At 38.4% G+C, this 22,889-nt stretch overlaps 1 protein-coding gene across 3 annotated transcripts in view; it reads right to left on the bottom strand.

The window, feature by feature from the left end:
* ANO3 (anoctamin 3) overlaps positions 1–22,889 on the bottom strand; it is a 378,658-nt gene that overhangs the window by 257,163 nt on the left and 98,606 nt on the right. For all 3 annotated transcript variants that reach the window (XR_011337490.1, XM_069857456.1, XM_069857457.1), the window contains exons 2-3: positions 9,432–9,644; positions 8,376–8,447 (exon numbers count right to left, since the gene is read on the bottom strand). Coding sequence is in view for 2 of the 3 variants with exons in the window: in XM_069857456.1 (XP_069713557.1) it covers positions 8,376–8,447; positions 9,432–9,644 (285 nt within the window). In the remaining variant the exon portion in view is untranslated. The remainder of the gene's footprint in view (positions 1–8,375; positions 8,448–9,431; positions 9,645–22,889) is intronic.

Genomic DNA, 22,889 nt, shown 5'->3' with positions numbered 1-22,889 from the left:
GAGTTATCTGAAGCTTTGAAACTCTCCAAACATTCAGAGATATAAAGAAAAAAGAAAAAAAGAAAAAAAAAGTGGGAGAATAGAGTGCATGATTAGCATGAAAATGAAAAAAATCTGCTGCATTGAGAGAGCTGCAAATAAGAGGATGGGACTTGCATATGCTCATATCCTCAAAGTGACAAGGACATCTAAAGGACATCTGCCTTTATTCTTAACTCCTCTCTGTTTTTCATTTTTGAGCTCTTTGTAAGATTATTTCTTTTTTCAGGCCTGTTCAGGAAAAATATTATTGCTAATGCAAACAGAATGTGCATGACCTTTTACACGACCTCTTTATGTCAGTTTTCACAGTACCCACTAAGAGGAGGAAAAAGATTTAAATATTAATCCTATGAAATCTTGTACTTAAAAGACTATGGACTTGCAGAATTGAGTAAACAACTATATGGAATAACTATAATGCATTTTTAAGCAATCAGTAGAGCAAATACAAATATCTTGCTGAGGTATTTCACTTATTCAGTTACATTAATTAAAACTTCTGTGGTAGTTGAGAGCTTTCTGAACTGCTGTCACATAAAAACTTTTATTTAAAAATATACAACTTGCAAGCCCTGAGTGACCTGTTACAGGAAGGAAAATTAATATGGTATTATGACTTCAAGTCAGGAAAAGAAAGGTTTCTGTATTAAACTCTAGCTTTCCCTAACATGGCAAAAATAAGATAGGGGAAAAAAAGCTGTATTTTAAATAAAGGTGAGGATATTAAATCTGTAAAAGGGTGACAGATTGCAATTCTAGAGGCAAAGAACATATCATATTTCAATGAAGTCAGCAGGAAATTCAGTATTCAATTCAATAAGCCAAGGACTATACTTTAATTAGGTACATACTTAGATTTCATTAGGTATGTACTTATAATTGTTACCATACCTGAACTTAGAACTAATTAACGTGTACTGTCAGCTTGGATCCACACTCAGGTATAAAGTGATTTAAGAAAAGACTCAAGAATTAATCAATAACAGAGCATAACAGATCTCTTCATCCTAGTAGTGGCTTTATTTTGCTACCTTGTAATACAGAGCGGTGATAAATAACTTGAGCCTTCATGCATCACAAAAACCCAGCTGCACTTCCTGACACAGAGTTTTGCTATGACTCATGCATGGCAGTAAAAGTTGTCCTAAGGCACTTATAGGATAAAATACTGGAGAGACTTTCATTTCTGGGAGTCTTTTACCTAACAATGCAGAAACATTCACTTTTGAAATTGACTTTTATATCCACAATTTGCATCTTCACTTTTGGGCCCTCTTAACTGCTTGGCTACTTTTCTTTTTATACCAGAAGTGCATTTTAATTTTATGACACGGGATAAAAAGCATTTATCCTGATTTCTCTGTAACATGCAATCTACTAATATATTTCAGATAACTGTAGTGTAGGACAGCCAATGTTTTTCAACTGTAATGTGGCATAGCAATAGAAAGGAAAATTAATATAAAAATTACTCCTAAATCATTTCTGTTTCACAAACAGGATGATTCTTGATTCAATCCTTTGAGCCCTTAGACATTTAGAGATAGGCTTTGTAAAGCTTTAGTAAGAATGAGATTATTGGTCAAGAAATTAATCCCCTTTTGTCCTAATTTTAGTTCTAGAAACGACAAATAACTTGGAGAAATGTACCACTAGACACCTGGATAAGTGGCACTGTGATGGATTTAGGTCGTTTATTCTACTGTGTACCTGGAATACTATATTGTACACGTAATCTAAAAGGTTTTTCAGCAATCTGTGTACAAGTATTTATGCATCAAAAACTACCTACAGTCAAGCACAGGCTTTTCTTAATGTACAATTTCTCATGAGTTTTCAGACTGTGGTAACCATTACAGGGAATATCTCTCATTTTTAAAAGGGGATTAAGGCAGGTATTTTTGCTATTTGGAGGAATTAAGATGGTGTACAGAAATGGTAAAGTCAGGTTAAATGCCTAAAGCACCTCTGTATTTCAAACCTCAACATTAAGCTTTCCCAAGACTAGTTCTTCCTCTATTTCAGCAAGCACTATGCTCAGAGCAGATGACACAGCTTCTTCATCCATGCTGCCCTCTCTCCAGGCATGAGCCAGCTCTCACATGGGAGATGGACAATTCCCTCAAATGCCAGGCAGAGGAAAAACTGTCCTAATGCAACTTTTCAGCTGTCTCACAAGATGGTCAGAATATATGTGACGGCTCTTAACTACGCAGGCATTACCTACAGACACAAGCTTCTGAAAATAATTCTTAAAGTCACAATGTAACTTGAACCAGAAACTGAACCCAGTTTTCTTGAGTCATATCCTCCATGATCTTCCTGTCCCACCTTTTTATACAAACATTCTACATATTGCACAGGTTATTCTATCCATTTTGGTTTGTCATAACATTACTTAATCAAAATTCACGTTCAAGCATGTCTGTAATCAGGCACAGAAAAAAGTTTTCACCATGTAATTATCTCGTTACTTTGTCGGATTGTTAATTTTTGTTTGGGTCTCTGTTGTTTAGTTCACTGCATTGGAGCATGGCACATAAATAAGAGAGATTCTTATATATGAGCTTTACAGTAACTGGATTCAGGATACATTCGGAATACATCATAACCATTACAGCAAATTTATGAATTACAACATTCACGATCAAGCTCCCGCCTAGGAAGAATTTCATATCATGCCAGGGAAGAAAAGTTACTACATATAAATCCTTCATAATTAACCTAATGTAGTTAAAAAAAAAAAATACTTGCAAAAGGAACAAAAGAATTAGTGTTGTTTTATTTGCTTCTGAGTGTTTCATTTGCCACATAACTTAAAATTAGACATTCGTTATATCTAAATCCTGAATGCTAATCTCTATTGATTATCTATTTTATCTTATTAAATGAAATACTTCAGTCAAAAAGTGGAGGGCAACCTCTGATGATCCTCTACTATTTCTGATGGTAGGATCTGTAGAATACTTATTTTTGAATACTTATTACTTGAATACTTATTTTCGCTAGAATGAGCAAACTGGATTTTTAAGTTAACAAGCAGACTATCAGATTCACAAATCTTTGTCCTAGTCTTATTGCATTTCCTACATGGCCTAACTCCTCAAAATCTTGATGCCTTAGCTATGAATGTGATAAAGTGGAATTTTAAGGATTGTAATCTGTATAATAGTAAGAAATCCCTTTTGTAAATCTGGATCACAGTGTTTGAAAGTGAACATAGAAAAAGACAGCCAAACCTGGTGACATTAATGATGGCAATTTTAGCAATGGAAAGGTACCTAGCAAATAGAAAAAACATGTCACGTATCATTCCAAATACCACCACCATCCTTCTATTCCTTTTGTTAAGCCAAAAAGATGACGTGATAACACATCAAGCCATTTACTGAAATATTACTTAATGGTTTTGTGAGCCATTGCACCCCATACAGTTATTTTTCATCTATACAATCCATTAGAAGAGAGTGTTTGTGACAGCTGTGTCAAGAAAAAACTTATTCTTCTTAGAAAAAGGGAGTTATTACTGAAAAAAAGTAAAATAAATTCTCCTGCATAACACATAAATTTCCTTCAACTTTTTACAGTTCAACAATAAAGAACTGCTAAAATCTCTTAAACTCAGTAAACTGACTTATAAAGCACGTTCAAAACTCCCCAAAGGTATCTACTAACGGCCTCCTATGATTTTAATGGACATTACCAATGAAGATTTTTCAGTTGTTCATGGAGGTAAAATTCCAGTACAAATAACCTTCATCAAAATTGTTTATGATCAGATTTCTTTTAGAAAAGACGGCCAGCTATATTTCTGATCATTCAAAGATAAGGTTCATTCACTTTAAGTATATAATGGCCTTTAAGGAAAAAGAAAAGTGACATTTTAAAAATGTACCAATTACGGTTTCATAATACATGCACACAGCCATATCCCTGCATCAGTGGATCAGCTCCTGTGCTAGATAACTCATTTGTTAACCTTAATGTGGCTTCAATTCTGTTATGTTTCTAGAACTTAAAAACACCCCAAACAAAACAAAACAAAAAATCAAACCAAAAACAACGGGAAAAAAAGAGAAGAGTTCTAGAGAAAAAACAAGTTTTTATTAATGTGACTTTCTGTATGTAGTTATCTATGTAGCAGGAAACACTCCCCACCTACTTTTTCCAGCTTCAACTATAGCCACAAGCTATTACTCGCGGTTGCAATAAAGACAGAAATTCAGTAATTTAAGTTTAAGCTATGTAATTTAAATCCAGCTGGCACAATCAAAGTAATTACTGAGCATGTCTTTCAGAAGGAAAACCAAAGCACAGTAAAATCAGAATGGAATACAAATATACTGTATGTTTTTTTAAGCAAGTATCCACAGACAGAAGAGTTTGAAAAGAGGTATAATGATGAATTCCCTTTGAGAGAATGAATGTCAAATGTCTGAGTGTCATTAATGTGACTTTCAGATGCATTAAAAAAATGATTACATTGGTCTTGAACATCTAGGTTCTTGTGTAATACAAATTTATATGTATCTACAAATACAACACAAATATTTCCATTTTTTCTTCTTTTTACCTCTTATAAGATCCTGACATTCAATTCTAAAAAAAGGGATGAGAAAGTTTTTTTGCTATATTTATGCCTTTTAGGTATTTGCAACTATTGTATCAGCATGAGACAGTAGTCCAACTCAGTTCTGTATCACAGGTATACTGGTTTTGATACCCAAAATACCACACTGAGACTCAACCTGTCTCATCTCACAGAACCATCACTGCTGTGTTTGGCATCAAAGTTTGTATCAGTTAGGCAGCAAATACTTCTACTGTCCCTACAAAAGCTGCTCTGAAGTCTTTCCATTTCATACTAGAACAAAAACAATAGGCATCTTTCAGGAAAACCTTCAAGTATTACCTCAAGACAAGTCTGTAACTTCACATTATGAAGTTGTTTTTTCCTATACAACTCCATAATTGGAACTTCAGTCTTGCACTTCCTTGACAGCTTCAGCAGCAGGGTAGTAGTTACTCTGCGGTTGTCTTTCCCATGGCGATAAATCCTACCTTCTTCTAACCTTGTGTAAAAACTACTGAAGATGTCTTGATAAATTGGAATGTTCCCATGAAAAAAATTACTCAGAAAACTTTCCGATGTGTGTGGCTTTAAGACTTGACTAACTACTTGCAGCTAAATGAGTTAACAAAAACAAATGTGCCTTGTTGAGAATAAATGCTCTGTGATTACTTTTTCACTAAACACATTATATTGGTTAGCAGGCATAGTGGTCTCTTTGGGGAGTTCTTAGGTAAAAAGGCATTTTTCTGAACAGTCAAAATTAGGAATCTTTCACACATCTGTTGAGTAAAAATATTAAAAGAAGTTGCAGTGGACACTGGATTAATGTTCTTCAGTTCTATCTTTTGTGAACTTAAGTTGCAATAAATTACAAAGGTCACTTAGACAAGAACTTTATAGTTCCCTTATAGCTAGCATATAAGGGAAGAAAATGCTTTTTCAAGGAAGTAGAGGCAATAATGTGTTTTTGCTCTGAACCAAATTCTGTAACCACGCTTTGAGAAGTGCAAGGTGTAATGTCTTATCACAGAAATCACAGAATCCCAAGGTTGGAAAAGACCTCCAGGATCATCAAGTCCAACCATTAAATCCTTCAGCTTCACAGTGTATGTAAATCACCTGAAGATATTCTGCAGCTTTAACCTTGCAAGGCCTACTGATAGCCCCCCACCTTGCACAAGCAAAGCCTTCACTTACTGTTTAAATATTCCCGTTTCACAGATGGCACAATTAACAGTGGCACTAAAGGATACATTTACGTCTTATTTTACGTCCAGATCCGGAAAAAATAGGTGCTTTCCACCTAGGTAAGAACCAAAAGCCTTGATCACAGCTTTCACTGATGGGAATATCCATGAGGCTTTGGCTAAGAACTGAGCATTCCAGCATGTCTGAAACTTAGTAGTTCATGTTACGCGTTACAGAAGCTCAATGCCTACTCCTTTGCTTGAATTTCCTGATTCCTCAAATGGAGAACGCTATTTACCATCTTAAACGGACAAAGCAAAAACAACATAAATCCATGACATCCTTGATCCCATTTGCCTATGTTAGCAGTAACAAGGTGTAATACATTACCTTCTTACTTCATCAATTGTCAAGGCTGCTAACAAGTCCAACAAATTTATGGTCTTATCTGAAGTAAACTAAAATAAAAGAGAATCTTTTCACTGAAGTCTTTCATGTGATGCCTATTAATCCCCTTCTTACAAGAAGATAGTTTTCTATGGACACAGATCTGGAAGAGGAGAAAGCCATTTGGCCTATTTTCTGTGTACTTCTATGATGCTGCCTAATAAAAAATTCTCTGCATTCACTTAATTCAGCATTCTCTCATGTTCTCAGGAGACCAGTTGGAAATGGTTCACTAAGAAGATGATACCCATTAATCAGGCTATTTTGTAAACACCATCAAAGTGCTAGAGTACCGACTAAAGCATGCAGCAATGCTCTATCACTCTCATTTATTTGGTGATCAAGGATATGGTTTTTTTTAAGCGTCAGATTCAGGGTAAAAAGCAAAGTTTTAGTCTTGAAGACAAATACCCATAAAAGTAGGATCCTCAAGCGCAAACAACCTGCATTTTGAAGGTTTATAGAAGGCTGTTTTTGAAATGCACCTTTAACTGTTCCTGATTTGTTTTCATTAATCTAAACTATAATGTGCGGTTTGATCTAAGGCAATTCTTACTACTGACTTCTGGGATTTATTTGTAAATACCATTTCATTTCTTGCTTGCAGCTGAACTTCCTATCCAATTACACATCAGTGAAATACAGAATAACTTCACTGATTTTGTGGTCTAACCTGGCACTGACCCAATTAACCCAGGCAAATTAATGAATCCAGTTAGCAAAGGGCTACCACTTAAATATTTTTTCTACCCCTTCAAAGACATTGCTTTAGTCAGAAGAGCAGAAACATCCACACCAAAGTTTAAAACAGTTTTGAGCCAATGAGAATCCATCTATCTTATCCTCAATTGCTGAGCCTTCCATATTTCTTTTCAGGTTAAAACTAGGCAATGGGAATGAAAAATATTGCATCGCTTACTATGAGAAAGAATTACTGCCATGTCATGGCTTAGCCCCAGCCTGGCAACATGCTGCCATACATAAATAATATCAGCACATGTATGTGTAAACAGTTAGTAACAAAGAGAACAGGATATTAACAAAACAAAAATCAAGCAATCTTCTAGTACCTGTCCTTGCCTACCCAATAAAATCAACTGAACTAGTAGAGTGCAGAAGCTTCAACTGCAACCTTACAGACATATGTGATTTTCTTATACTACTGTCGTGTCAGATTTTTGTCATGTGTGTGCCATGAATTTGGAGTATTCTCATTTTTGGAGGAAATCTCAGTTTTACTGAAGTTTACAGTAGCTACCTCTTAAGAAGATCTTGAAGAGCCTCTTATCTCTTGTGTATTTTGTGCATCAAGAAAAATCAATGCTAAAACATATGACAGGTAAGCAGAAATAAGTGTCTGAAAGCAGATCTTCCTCCTTCAGCATGAAGATGCCATTTCCAGTTTGATACTACATTGACTGAGCAAAAAGATTTTTCACAGTAGTGGCGCAAGGTGCAGAAAAATCTCTATGTACTTCAGATGGGTGATACACACACAGGGAATTGCAAAATTAATTAATTTTGGAACTTGCAAATTAATTACTCATCTGTGCATATACAGGCTCATTTTACAGATGCAAGGATGGGATTATTCTAAGAATAACTCCTTTCCTACTTTCTTAATCAACGTACAGCAATAATGCAGGTAAAAATAACTCCCAAGTATGGCTATTTTTCTGTGTTCTTCTGGGGTCTGTTTTTTATTTTTCCAAGACTGCAACAATTTTTATGCATGAATACCTAAAGCAAAACCAACAATGTAAGAACTGCAGTTGTGACAATAACGAATAATGCAACTATACAGGAATAATAACACAATGATAATAAGTATTTCAAAGGAATTTCAAACATGTGCTTCCAAGTGACTCTATTATGAGGGATAGTTAAGGGAAAAGGTTACACTGCATGTACGAAAAAATACTTCTCTGTCTTTAGTCCGTATTTACTGTTAGTCTAAAAGGTGAGAAAGGATCAGGAAATTTATGAGAACACGTATTTTTTTATCCACATTTAGTCTCCTCTTCCACAAAACTTGGCAGTTCAAGGTAAGTATGGTATTTCGATACTTAAAGTGTAATTGAAGAATCATAAATTTATTATTATTTCAGTTCAGACATAAACTTACCTGAAAATGGATCACTGTATTCTGTATTAGACAGCTTAAGCAAGTTGTTTTCCAAAGTTTCCATCACTTTAGCTGGAATAAATGCAATATTCATATCAGCATTCACATGGGTTTTTTTGTAAGAAAAAGACAATTTTCAAAGCTGTCAGCAACTCAAGTGAAAAATTTGAAGCTGAATTTTGAAGAGAACTTTCAATTGGTGAAAAAAAAAAGGATAAGATCAGTTTAGTGAAGACTTCGACTCTATTCCTGAGTGGAGATTAACTTGGTGAAATAACTTACTAAAGTAATGGTTAGTGCCTATGAACATTAAGGAAGGACTCATCAAAATTCAGAAGCAAAAGCCAGATGAGGTAATTTATCCTATAAAGGTGCACATACAGTTGACAATACTGTGTGGCGATAGTTGGCAATAGGTGACACACACAGTGACTGGGATCTCCAACTACACTAGTCTCTCCCTTAAAGTGTATTTAATTGTTAAAACACAAATCCTATAAAAAAAATAGTTCCTTTTTTCCAACATGAGCTCAAATTCAAAGGGATTTTCTCCCTTTCTCTCATTTTCTTCATACTACTCTCCCCTGATTCCGCTATTCATGAATGAACACATCCGCTCCTATATGTTCATACTTAAAAACATTTCTTATGAAAACCCTAATACTTATTTCTTCTCCCTCTCCTACGACAGGCTACAGAATATTTCATGCTCTTCTCCAGCATACATGAGCATTTTTGTGCCTGTTTTTCAGTGAGAAGTAAATCATCTTGTAATTCAGAAAAATAAAATTAAAATTAGCTTAAGCCTTACTTCATACATTACAGAGATTCACTCAAGAACTCTGTACAATGGTTCTTCTAGCTGTTTTGTGCAAAAATGTCTCTCCAACAAACCGTAGATATCTAAACAAATCCAAACTTATCAGCAGCTCCTGTAACTTCATGGAAGATGCTAAAACATTATATCCAAGACATGCAGGACTTCAAATGATGTTCCCATAGACCCCTTTCTTTCCCAGAATTGGAACAAACTTCAAAACGAGAAAAATCTCCTACCTCGTTCTGACACTACATCCACTGCAGTCGTAGATGTCCCTGCACTGAGAGGCTGAGGCCGGGGCTGTGGCTGCACCCGATTTGGCTGCAGAAACGATGAATGCTTGCTCAGACTTTGAGGATGTGTTTGGCTTTGGGCTAGGCATGGCATAGATCTTCTAGAGGGTTTTAAAGGGTGTTCTTTCACTGTCTCACTCTTGCTTGTATTCATACCTGAAAAAGCCAAAAGAAAAAGAATGTAACCTTTGCTATATTAAGTAATGACAGGCAGCTAATTACAAAAATTCAAGGTCATTCATCCACATACTAATCAACTGTCCAACTGAACCAAAATGTTTATAACATATGAAGTTCAAAGAAGAACACAGAGTTGGAAACAAAACCAAGGGATTCTTCATCTACTCTTCCATCAACATCCCACATTTGAAATTCACAATATTTAAAAACTGATTATTTGATGGTACGTATGTCATACAGCCATTTAGAACAAACACCAATTTGGGGATTGCAGTTTTTAGTGTATAATTTTAAAAATGATGCAAAACTCATAACCTGTCCTGAGTTTCTCCTATGTTAACATTACAACTCGATGTTTCCAAAATACATCCCACAATTATTTCATAATTAGCATCGTCTCTGTTTTATCTCCCCACTGGTTCCATAACAAATTTAACGTAATAACTGTTTGTATTGCCTGTCCACAAAAAGGAGGTTGGCTACATTTCCTAAACTTAGGCTTACAGCAGCAGGTATTAAGAAGACTATCTGCCATTTCAACATGAAGAATTTACTTTTAACTCTCTGACCCCTGAAAAAAACTTCCCATTTCTGGTAATCATGATTCTCATTATGAATGAATTGTAATAGAATCATAGAATAACCAGGTTGGAAGAGACCCACCAGATCATCGAGTCCAACCATTCCTATCAAACATTAAACCATGCCCCTTAGCACCTTGTCCATCCGTGCCTTAAACACCTCCAGGGAAGGTGACTCAACCACCTCCCTGGGCAGCCTGTTCCAGTGCCCAATGACCCTTTCTGTGAAGAATTTTTTCCTAATGTCCAGCCTAAATCTCCCCTGGTGGAGCTTGAGGCCATTCCCTCTTGTCCTGTCCCCCATCACTTGGGAGAAGAGGCCAGCTCCCTCCTCTCTACAACCTTCTTTCAGGTAGTTGTAGAGAGCAATGAGGTCTTCCCTCAGCCTCCTATACTCCAGGCTAAACAACTCCAGCTCTCTCAGCTGCTCCTCGTGAGACCTATTCTCCAGCCCCTTCACCAGCATTGTTGCTCTTCTCTGAGCCTCAACATCCTTCTTGTGGTGAGGGGCCCAGAACTGAACACAGTACTCAAGGAGCGGTCTCACCAGTGCCGACTACAGAGGGAGAATAACCTCCCTGGACCTGCTGGTCACACTGTTTCTGATACAAGCCAAGATGCCATTGGCCTTCCTGGGCACACTGCTGGCTCATGTTCAGTCGCTGTCAACCAACACCCCCAGGTCCCTCTCCTCCAGGCAGCTTTCTAGACAGACTTCTCCTAGTCTGTAGCGCTGCACAGGGTTGTTGTGCCCCAAGTGCAGGACCCGGCATTTGGCCTTGTTAAACCTCATGCCATTGGACTCTGCCCAGCGGTCCAGCCTGTTCAGATCCCTTTGCAGAGCCTCCCTACCCTCCAGCAGATCAACACTTCCACCCAGCTTAGTGTCTTCTGCAAACTTGCAAAGGGTGCACTCGATGCCTTCATCCAGGTCATTGATAAAGACATTGAACAGGGCTGGAGCCAGCACTGAGCCCTGGGGAACCCCACTTGTCACTGGCCTCCAGCTGGATTTCACACCATTTGCCACCACTCTCTGGGCCCGGCCAGCCAACCAGTTTTCCACCCAGGGGAGTGTGTGCCTGTCCAGGCCAGAGGCTGACAGTTTCTCAAGCAGAATGCTGTGAGAAACTGTGTCAAAGGCTTTTTTATAGTGCAATAATAATTTCTAAAATTTCTACTTTTTCTATAAATTCACAGGGCAATAGTAAACAATTGAAGCATATTTGTCTAGGGAAGTATAGAAGATGATGTAATAATAAGAAATAATAATATAAAAACATACAACTCTTACGAGTTATTTCTGAATTTCAAGAAAGCTAAGCGGCTTTCCTAAGTTATACATGGAAGAGAAATTCATTATTACACAGCCAGTGACTCAACCTTGATGAACACCATCCTTGTAACAACTGAGTAATTCAACATCGAATAAATTCCAAGCCCACTAAAGAGCTTATCTACTGTATTCAGCTCCATGATGGAGAGGGTTTGTTTCTCCTGCTTTTGCTTATAGTCACACTGTAAGCCAGCAACTGGCACATCAGGCAGAAAGAACGTGCTGGGGCACAGAGGCATCCCATGAGCCTGGTAACAAATGGAGCGTGCCTGAAGGCTGGGGAGCAAAAAAGCCACATCAAATCAGGGAACACGCAGTCTGTGCCGATGAGGAATTGTGGTGTAAAGCACGGACCAAGCAGCCAGGCAGCAGGCAAAGCAGAAGGCATTAATGAAAGACAAGGGGTACCTGGATAAGTCGGTATTTGCCACTGGGAAATTGATTGTTGCAACTTAAAATCTAAAAATAAAAAGCAAATATTTGTACATATTCAGGCCCTCTACAACTACCTGAAAGGAAGTTGTAGCGAGGTAGGTGTTTGCCTCTTTTCTCAAGTAGCCACCTTAGAGGAAACTGAGTCATGTTGCACCAGGGAGGTTTAGACTGGACAATAGGAAAAATTTCTTTACTGAAAGAGTGGTGAAACATTGGAGCAGGCTGCCTGGGGAAGAAGTGAAGTCCCCGTCCCTGGAGGTGGTCAAAAATGTGTATATGTGGCACTTTGGCCCATGGTTTAGTAGGTATAGTGGTGTTGAGATGATGGTTGGGCCCAATGAACTCAGAAGTCTTTTCCAGTCTTAATGATTCAATGATGTTATAGTTGCCAAGGTGTTATACTAGCCTCACTAATTCAGTAGTTAGTTGCATGATTGATAGGAATTCCTACTTTTCCCAAAGCTTTAAATTGTTTTCAAAATTAGAAACACATTTTCAAAGACAAAAGCTCTGTACGTCAGGGTGGGTTGACCCCAGCCACTAGCTCAGCCCCACACTGCTGCTCGCTGCTCTCACAGTGAGATGGGAAGAGAGAATGGAAGGAGCAAAAGTGAGAAAAACTCACTTTACCTCAGCTGAGGTAAAGGCAGTTTCGTAAGTGAAAGAAAGAAGGAAAAACCAAAACAATGATGCAGTGGCAATCACTCACTACCTCACACCAGCAGGCTGATGAAAAGACTGGCTCCTCATCCCCCAAATTCTGTTGCTGAGCATGATGCTCTGTGGCATGGGACATCCTCCTCAGCTGTCCCGGCTACGTCCCTTCCCAGTCAGCCTCTTGTACACCCCCAGCCTGCTCAGTGCAGAGCAAAGCAGGGAAAAAGAGAACGCCATGACTTTGCACAAGCACTGCTCAGCGATAATCCAAACACTGCAGCGTTATCAACATTAGTTTAGTCACAGGTCAAAGCCCAGCACCACACAGGCTATGAAGAAAACTAACTCCATCCCAGTCAGAGCCAGTAAATACATTCAGAAGTCAATGGCAGAAAACATTGCTACTCTCTTGTTCAAAAGCCTCAAGTTATTCCACCAGGAACAATACAATATGACCTCTGAGAACTGGCTGCCTTTCCTGTCGAAGTGAACCATATGGAAACACACCACAGAAGAAAAAGTATAATGCCAAAATATTTGGGAAATTTATGAGTATCTTTATGAACAAGGATATTCACATAAATGAAGATTTCAAGCACACATTAATATTTACCAAGAATATAAAGTGGAGGAAAAACTCCACAGAATACCTATGGTTTCAATGCCAAGGATAATTATACGTGGGGTTTGCTTTGAAGAGTCCTAAAACCTCCTGCCTGTACAGGATGAGCAGATCTTCTGTGACTGCTGTACACAGTGTCAAAGATCCCCAGAAGATTAGTGTAGAAAGTCTGTTTTACCATACTATTTCTCTGCCTGACAGCACAATTTACTCTGCAGCATGTTCTTATAAATTTCAGTCTCTTAGTGATATAGATTACCTCTCCCTGACTGTGCTAGAAAGAAATAAGCAATCTAAACATTTCTGCTGCTTGGAGTGCCATGAACTTCCAAGGAATTTTCCCCATCCATGCCACTCTGAGGAGGATGTCGCATTCAGCAAGTTTCTTGCATGCAAATCTCAAGATAAGAGTCCAGAAAGTTTTTTTGATTAGCAGGATAACGTCAAAATTTCAATATACTAGCTAAGGTTTAAAGGGGTCTTTTATTAAAAACCTCCCGGCGCTCAGAGAACATGTTTTGCTTCAATGCAATTGTTGCTGTTATCAAGAAGAGCAGACTTTCATTAGTCCATCAAGGGCATTCTTCCAGATCTGCAACACAGCAAAACTGTTCCTGGTCAGCCAAATTAACTATTCATTTAATATGATGTTAAGGTAGATAGAAGTAAGCTTCTGCTGCCGCAGAAGGGTGACACCGATCTTCAAATAGGTACAAGCAGAAAGTACTCTGCTTAATGATTCTGAAAAAGACGCTCTGTGCCAGCCAAAATGGCAGAGGCACTGGGTTGTTTTCATAACAGAGAATGCTACATGATATATCTGCAATGCTACCTGCAATTTTTCTGGGAAGTACTCTTCGGAGTTCTCCCTAAATGGAAGTGTTTATTAGACTGAAGTCTATAGAAGTCCGAGCATTAAATAATACAGAATGATATATAAAATATGTATTTAATAACCATTCTGTACAACCTTAATGATCCAGGAGTTAAGAGAAGCAGAACAAAGCTCCGCTCCCATGATCCAAGAGGAAGTGGTTAGAGACTTGCTTGCCCAGCTAGACACCCACAAGTCTATGGGGCCAGATGGGATCCACTCAAGAGTATTGAGGGAGCTGGTGGACGTGCTTGCCAAACCCCTTTCCATCATCTTCCAGCGGTCCTGGCTGACTGGAGAAGTTCCACTTGACTGGAGGCTGGCCGATGTTGTGCCCATCTGCAAGAAGGGTCGCAGGGAGGATCCAGGGAACTACAGACCTGTCAGTCTGACCTCAGTGTCGGGAAAAGTAATGAAACAGGTGATCTCGAGTGCTATCATGAAGCACATGCAAGAGAACAAGGTGATCAGGCCCAGTCAACGCAGGTACATGAAAGGCAGGTCTTGCCAAACTAACCTGATCGCGTTCTATGACAAAGTGACTCGGCTACTAGACAAGGGAAAGGCTGTGGATGCAGTCTTCTTGGACTTCAGTAAAGCCTTTGAAAGAGTTTCTCACAGCATTCTGATTCAGAAACTGTCAGCCTCTGGCCTCGACCGGCGCACACTCTCCTGGGTGGAAAACTGGTTGGATGGCCAGGCCCAGAGAGTGGTGGGAAATGGTGTGAAATCCAGCTGGAGGCCAGTGACAAGTGGGGTTCCAGGGCTCAGTGCTGGGTCGATCTGCTGGAGGGTAGGGAGGCTCTGCAAAGGGATCTGAACAGGCTGGACCACTGGGCAGAGTCCAATGGCATGAGGTTTAACAAGGCCAAATGCCGGGTCCTGCACTTGGGGCACAACAACCCTGTGCAGCTACAGACTATAAGTCTGTCTAGAAAGCTGCCTGGAGGAGAGGGACCTGGGGGTGTTGGTTGACAGCCGACTGAACATGAGCCAGCAGTGGCCCAGGTGGCCAAGAAGGCCCCTGAACTCGGCACTGGTGAGACCGCTCCTCGAATACTGTGTTCAGTTCTGGGCCCCTCACCACAAGAAGGATGTTGAGGCTCTGGAGCGAGTCCAGAGAAGAGCAACAAAGCTGGTGAGGGGGCTGGAGAACAAGTCTTACAAGGAACGGCTGAGAGAGCTGGGGTTGTTTAGCCTGGAGAAGAGGAGGCTGAGGGGAGACCTCACTGCTCTCTATAACTACCTGAAAGGAGGTTGTAGAGAGGAGGGAGCTGGCCTCTTCTCCCAAGTGCCGGGGGACAGGACAAGAGGAAATGGCCTCAAGCTCCGCCAGGGCAGGTTCAGGCCTGATGTCAGGAAAAAATTTTTCACCGAAAGGGTCATTAGGCACTGGAACAGGCTGCCCAGGGATGTGGTTGAGTTGAGTCACCTTCCCTGGAGGTGTTTAAAGGACGGGCAGATGAGGTGCTGAGGGCCATAGTTTAGTGATTTATAGGAATGGTTGGGCTTGATGATCCAGTGGGTCTTTTCCAACCTAGTGATTCTGTGTCATTCTGTGATCAATTTCTTAACCAGTGAGATGCTGTCAGTAATTATGGTCCCTAGCACATAAGTATTACTGTTGCTGAAAAAGAATGTTTCTCGCATCTGTATTGGAGTCACTGTGTGTATCAAGATGAATCACTTCATTACCAATGAAATTTACAGTAATGCAAGTAACAACTGTCATTCAATTTTAACAACAATTTAAGCGATACATAGAAAAAAAGAGAGTAATTCTTTCATGAGCCACTGCCTCAATTTAAAAGAAAATTACTCCCTTTTGCACTCTCTCTCATTGTATTTTCTTCGGTGTCATTTCAGATTACTTAATACCATGCTGCTCCTGCTTGGAGAAAGTGAGTCACAGCAAAGTAACCTCAGAGCGAATTTACTGTTACACTAGTACTATGATCTACCTTCGTGATTCAAACTTAACAAGTTAATTCAATCTCTGCTGGTGTGTCAGAATCCAGTTGTGTGATACACTAGTTTTGGTGGCATTTGCTGTTATGTGCCAGTGCTCACCCAGTTTTGTGTGCCAATGCCACACAAACAGCTTGTGGTTGACATCATCAACTGGGTCACTAAATTGATTTATAGAAATTATATTTATTCCTTCCTCTCTTTTCCATAGGGAGCCTTCTAGAACCTAGTTTCCAACTAGAACTTTGCTACACAGCTTTTGCTTGTTCAGTGATATTTGGATCTGCAATAAAAAGACATGCATACACTTCGCCAAAAAAAATTAATTCTATTTCAACTACACATATTGGTTCTTTTCCTACAAAAATATTCCTCTGGCTCTTAGTATGAGCATGGAAATCAGTATGGCATTAGTACAGAAACTTCTCATCTTCGAGTAAAAGGTGGTTAAAGTTTATGGTTTAATCAGATCCTGTTTTTATTCTAGCACTTCTGCTCTGGGAAGTGTTCTTTCTGAAGAGAAGCCGGGGATTCCTGTTATGTAGGCAAATCCCTACATGGCTTAAAGCCAGAACAGCCAGCTGCGCTACATCCTCTCATAGCTTCCAGGAAGAGCAGACAGGAAAGATGGAGCTAGAGTATGATGAGTTTCTCTGATCGTTAAATCAGTGCACACAAGTTAATGCATGTTCATCGTTATGCCAACCTAGAAAGATTCTCAGTGAAGGCAGGTCTCAGATGCCTCACGGTTCTGACCATTAGAAACAAAGGAAGAATTCTCCTACGCTTCATTCTGTGAAATACACACACAGTCAATCATTTCATTATTATTAAGAGAAAAAAAATTGCATTTCATTTGCTCCTAACATAAGATGAGGTAAGTTTGACAGCTGGTCCATGTGCATTGTTAACCCAATGCTGGAAGCACTCTCAGAAAGGCTGGACTAGTGTTAATTTGAAAAATAATAGCCCAGCAACTATTGCCCATTTAATCCAGCATAAATCTTAGCATAAACCAGAAGCAGCTACTATTTAAGTCAAACCAACAGCATAAGCTTTATAGAGATAACTATATAATAATGTCAACAACACGCAGGTCTTAACAACTACTCATGTCATCCTAAGTTTGCTTGATAAAAATACGTTTCTAATTGTAAAAAACCCCCCAAACTTCTGTAAAGCCTTTGGCTTCACATACCATACAAAACTAATTAAAATGAAATGCCATTCATAAACCACATTAAATAGACTGAGAAACCCAAAATGTTGCCATCAATGCCATCATCAGAATTAGAACCTTTAATCACATAAAATACAAAGAAAAACTAGCAACACTTAAAACGTATTTCTACAGTACCATGTATAGAACAGCTCAATTCTGAAGATAATTTAGTTTTCAGTACCCAATGGATGCAACAAGAACTTACGGCTAAATAAGCTTGCTGTGATTAGCAGCTGCAATCTACAAAAGCAAACTTAATGCAGGAAAATTACTCATTAAAATCTGAGAAACCATAACCAAAAGATACGTAATAATGAGGAAATAATATTTTATTTCAGTAACAGCATGAGTTTTATTATCTATTAGGAATACCTCAACAAATATGAAGTATTTAGTTTCACATATTAGGCCCGTATTTGAGTAAGTCAGGAATGTACCCATACTTTTCGTGTAAAAGATAGAATCAAATGGGATAACCACTGACTTCATTTTATGTTCTTACAGAAAAAAACAAACCAGCATCAAGTATTCCTTTTGCATGAGCAGACACACTTAAAAAGCCTCATCAAAACTGGATAAAATTAACCAATCCTTTTCTTGAGAAGAAAAAAAAAAAACCCAAGACACGCACTAAACAGGAGAGAAAACAGCCATCAAGAATGAACCCTATTTCTCTTCGATACTATCAGTATACCACATAAACTTACAAACCCCAATTTTCTAAAGTATTTTTTCCGGTCACCTTAACTGCCTTTTCCATTATGAAATGAATAGGTGAACACAAAAGTATAAAATTAATTAAGTTGGAAAAGACCTTTAAGATTATCAAGCCCAATCATAGATCAAGTCCAACTTTATTCCCATTAAATGTTTCAAATGTAGACACTTGAGTGAATATAACTCCAAAGTGAGGCAATAAATGCAACCTGACTGATAGTAACTCACTGTGATAGTATTTTTCAATTTCATCCCATTACACAAATAAAATAATGATTTATGAAGGTGTTTATGAAATAATACACAGTTTAATGATATCATCAATCTTGCCTTTGAAGACTGCTTCGAATAAACAACATAATTTTCCTTCAATGTTTAGCAATTTTGAGCATCGTGAAAAGAGGAACATAAAAAATTAAGTAAATGTAAATGCCTATACTTGTGCTAGCTTTATTTTCTTTCAAGTTAGATATGAGAAATAACCTTCAATCCAAAAGCATAGCTAAGGAAAGGGAAAGGAATTGGTAGGATTAACTAGAAGTTCTCCATGAAAACACACACAGCAGGACTTAAAAATCACATGGCTAGTTCAATTAGTGATTATTTAAAAAATACTGAATCCTCATCTAATAGTTCTCGGAGATGGTGACTTTTCCCCACAGATCTTATGAACTGTATCAACATTTTGTGCAAGCATCAGTTTCCAATTTTTTATTTTATAGTACTTCATCCCCTAGACTAAGAAATAGATATCCATTACTTAACTTACTTGGATAGCCATAGATTTTCACACCATAATATAATTCTGATAAGGTATCCTGAAGGAACTACTTCAGTATAGAGCTAAAAGGAAGGCTTAATGGAACCCTATCAGTATTTCAGCTTTTTGCCTTGTCTTGACAATAAAGCAGGACTCAACAATAGCACTGTAACAACAATAAAACACCAGCCCTTAAAAGTCACATTAGCTTGTTTGGTTATACACCTCCCATGGAGAGTGATTATCTTTCAGAATAAGGGGCACATAGTGATAGGGCAAGAGGTAAGGTAATGTCTTTCAGTTTAAAGAGAGGCGATTTAAATTTGATATAAGCAAGAAATTCTTCACTATGAGGGTGGTGAGGCAAAGGAACAGGTTGCCCAGAGAAGTCGTGGACACCCCAATCCCTGGAAGTGTTGAGGCCAGGTTGGATGAGGCTTTGAGCAACCTGGTCTAGGGGAGCGTGTCACTACACATTGCAGTGGAGGCTGGAACTGGACGATATCTAAGGTCCCTTCCAACCCTTGCGAAAAATAAAAGTCTCTTTCCAACACTTTCCCAAGAAAAGCCTCCAACTTCTATATTGAAATGCTTACTGTTGGCCCTCACTCAATTTAGTAAAAGATTCAGTCTTCATGATCTCTGTGAGCTAGTGCAGAAACATATACTTCCAGGTCACTACTAAAAATACCAGCTAGGGTTAAAAATGATCCCTAGAGGACTCTACTGGAAATGAAAACTCATGAATAACTGGTTTACTATTTTTAAGTTTTATATTCATGTGTGGGTTGGCATTTGATATCCCCACTGACATGAAACTCTCTTTACTCCGCAGCAACATCATCTTCACGTAGACATTTTCCCTTTGTGCCAGGAAAAGCAACCCAATAGCAAAACAAAACAAAAGGATTTAAAGAAAGTAGAAGACATTCCTCCCATTTAAGCTATGTTTGCAACAAGATTCTCTGTTTCTGCAACTTTGATTGCAAGCTCTTTTCAAACAGTAGTGGCCTTATTTTTCTTATACCTACACCAAATGGAGAGTAAACAACTAACAAACAAAAAATTCCCAAGCACAGACCTACTATGGAGAATGAGAAATTACTTTTCTTCCATTATATACCTCTCACATTCCAGCCAGTGAAGCAAAGACTTAATTCCTTGTGGAAACAGCAAGAAATTCAACTGACAGAACTGAAGAATTGCATGCAAGCTGCACAAACCTCTCCTAAATATAGCAGGAGGTTGGCCTTGCTCCTATCAGGGTAATTGCTGTAATAACCAGCTGTAAAACTAAAGTAAGGCCTATTCCTTTAAACAGCTATACCTTGATAAAAATTACATAATTAGCTCACAGGATGACACAAATAAAAGAAAAAAGGAAACATAAACATGTGATTTGAAAGTATATATAATCTACAAAGGGTACAGACATTGTCCCAAATTGCAAGATTTATAGAAGCCAATAAGATGCCAATACTTAAGGGTCACTGTACTGAAACATGATTAGAAATGTCTTTTGTGGTTTGGGGGATAAAGAGAGACACGTGTCTCATGAAATCACTAAGTAGTCCTGTTACAATTTATGCTCACAGAATTAGGAAAAAATGAAGGCTTCTATTACAGACAACCATGTGTTTGCCCCAACAGCGCTTACTTTGAGTCCTTTGGCCTCCGTACAGTATGGGTTGCTATCTAGATACATAAAAACTCTTAGTATCCCCACCTAAGTACAAATGCATTATCTACTTGGGAATCAATATGATTCAGCCAACTTCTGAGAAGAGCAGTTTTTCACATCCTCACGTTTTACTACTTCATCCTATTTTCTTGATTGTATTATACATGCCCCAAATCTATTCTTTCTTTATATTTGGCTGAGAACTGCTTTAAGACTTCATTTTCACATCTTCTCCACAAGGAAATTACTTTTAATGAAATAGATATTAATTTACGGACTTTGAAGTGCATCAAAATCAAATGGAGAAAACTATTTTTATTGTCTACAAAAATTTTATTCAGGTTAAGTACAAAATGCCGAGTTTAGTACCACCATCAGGAAGGCAGGACTCATATCAAACCTAACACATTACAGCATATGGTTCATTTTGTACAAAACTTTGAGACTGTCTCGTGATGGCTATTACAACAAGATTATACAGTTTCCTGACATTACTCACATTAGTGAGACATACTTCAATAAGCATGTTTAAGTGCCTCATTTGCAGGGAACAGCCAGTACATTTGATCTTTTTTGACAAAGGTGGGAGAAATAAAGTTTTAAAGTAAGGACTGGTTCAGACAAGCAAAGTGGATTTTTGGGTTTTTTTTTTGTTTTTGTTTTTTTTTTTTTCCAGAGGTCTACTTGCCATTAAAAGCACAGTTAAGAAAACTAAATACCTTTAAACAGCGATTTCATTCTAGGCCTTTATGCATTACCTCTTATAAAGTTTACCTCCACGAATATCTGGTCCTCCCTAATTTAAACTTTAATTTTAACAGAATGAAATTTGTGCCTGGCTAATCAATAATACTTGCATGCAAATAAAGCAAAATATTTTTGTGCTTAATTGAACATGGGAATTAAAGGCTTCAGAAGGCTGCTGACTAGTCTGGAAGACCTCCAAAGTTGTTATAAATATATCTGCCAGAAAACACCAGAAATCCAACAAAATATTTTATTTCATTCCCCAAACCCAGTAATATTGGAAGGCCTCTGGAAGGCTTATGTCCTCATCAAAGTAGCCTATTCCCCGGGCCTTATTCTTGGAATTGTTCAGGAAACGCTTTCTCACAGCAGCCTCAGGAGACCAGCACTGGTACAACTGAGTTGATTTAGCAACAACATAATGAGGTTCTGGAAAAGGAAGAAAGTGCATTATTGCCTTTTAATAGAGCGAGATGGGGCTTAAAAGCACCAAGCATAAACCGAATAGGTATCAAGAGTTTTGAGCCAGGTTATAATATTTATTTGCTACCCAAACAAAAAAGCAAACTGGAATGAGCAGCCCAAGCAGGCATTAAACTCCAGATGCTGATGCTTTCTCTCACTTGCATATCAAAGTGGCTCTATTCCCTTTCACCTTAGAAGATGAAAGATCTGAGAGCAACCAGCTCCTTTATGAGAAAGGGGAATTGTGAAATGTCTTTATTCACATTCTATATTCTGTCACGGTTGGTCAGGTTAGAAGACAACCAGTTAGAAGCAGGGTCCTATGACCTAGTTCAGGTTATGATGGCTGCAACTATAGAGGTGTTCAGATAAGACAAAATATATTACCAAGCCCTGTTATTTTGTGTACTTAACCAAAATGTGAATAGGAATATGATTGCAAAGTCCCGGTTTTGCTCTGCTTTCTCCATATATCTTTGCAGAACAATACATAAAAACTGCATGAGATCTGCCTTTGGCAAAAAGGATAACATGTTCTGCAGAGCAAATCTTAAAGAGAGCTGCTCAGGCAGTGGAGTAGTAATAACACAGTACTCCCCAGACTTTGGTGCAAATCTATCTGGAATTTAGTTCTGTAAAAGACTTAGACAACAAAAAGATCAACCGGTTGCATACTTCAATTTGTATTTCAGTTCCAGAAACTGATCCAAAATTAGAACTGGCTTGTTAACTACATACGCATCAGGTGCACAGTGCTGCTTCAGATCTCGCCCTGAACAGTGCTTAGGAATTCATGAACTTAGAGGAAAAGAAGTTGTTTATTTTCATCATTCTATTTTCAGTCATAAGAAATACTGCTCTATATATTTTCAGTCAGATCTGGAAGAACTTCCTTCCACCCCCAGATTTCATTTACTGAGACAGAGCTAGTCGCAGTTTACAACAAATGCCAAACTCTCAGTCCTGTGATTCCAATTCAAAGGAAACCCACAAGTAGGTTGATTATATTCTGTTGGAAAACTGATGTCTGCAAAACTTCAGCTGAGAATTTCAGTTAGGCAGAAGTTACCCAGGACGATGACTTGACTGAGGCTTACATTATTTCCATGGGGAAAGTGGTGCAATGGACCTGATTAGAAAACTGAACTCATGCCAG

The sequence above is a fragment of the Phaenicophaeus curvirostris genome, chromosome 5 (genome assembly GCF_032191515.1).
Source record: "Phaenicophaeus curvirostris isolate KB17595 chromosome 5, BPBGC_Pcur_1.0, whole genome shotgun sequence".
In the NCBI taxonomy this organism is placed as follows: domain Eukaryota; kingdom Metazoa; phylum Chordata; class Aves; order Cuculiformes; family Cuculidae; genus Phaenicophaeus; species Phaenicophaeus curvirostris.
The sequence above is the reverse complement of the archived record's forward strand: the minus strand, read 5'-3'. Positions and strand labels throughout refer to the sequence as shown.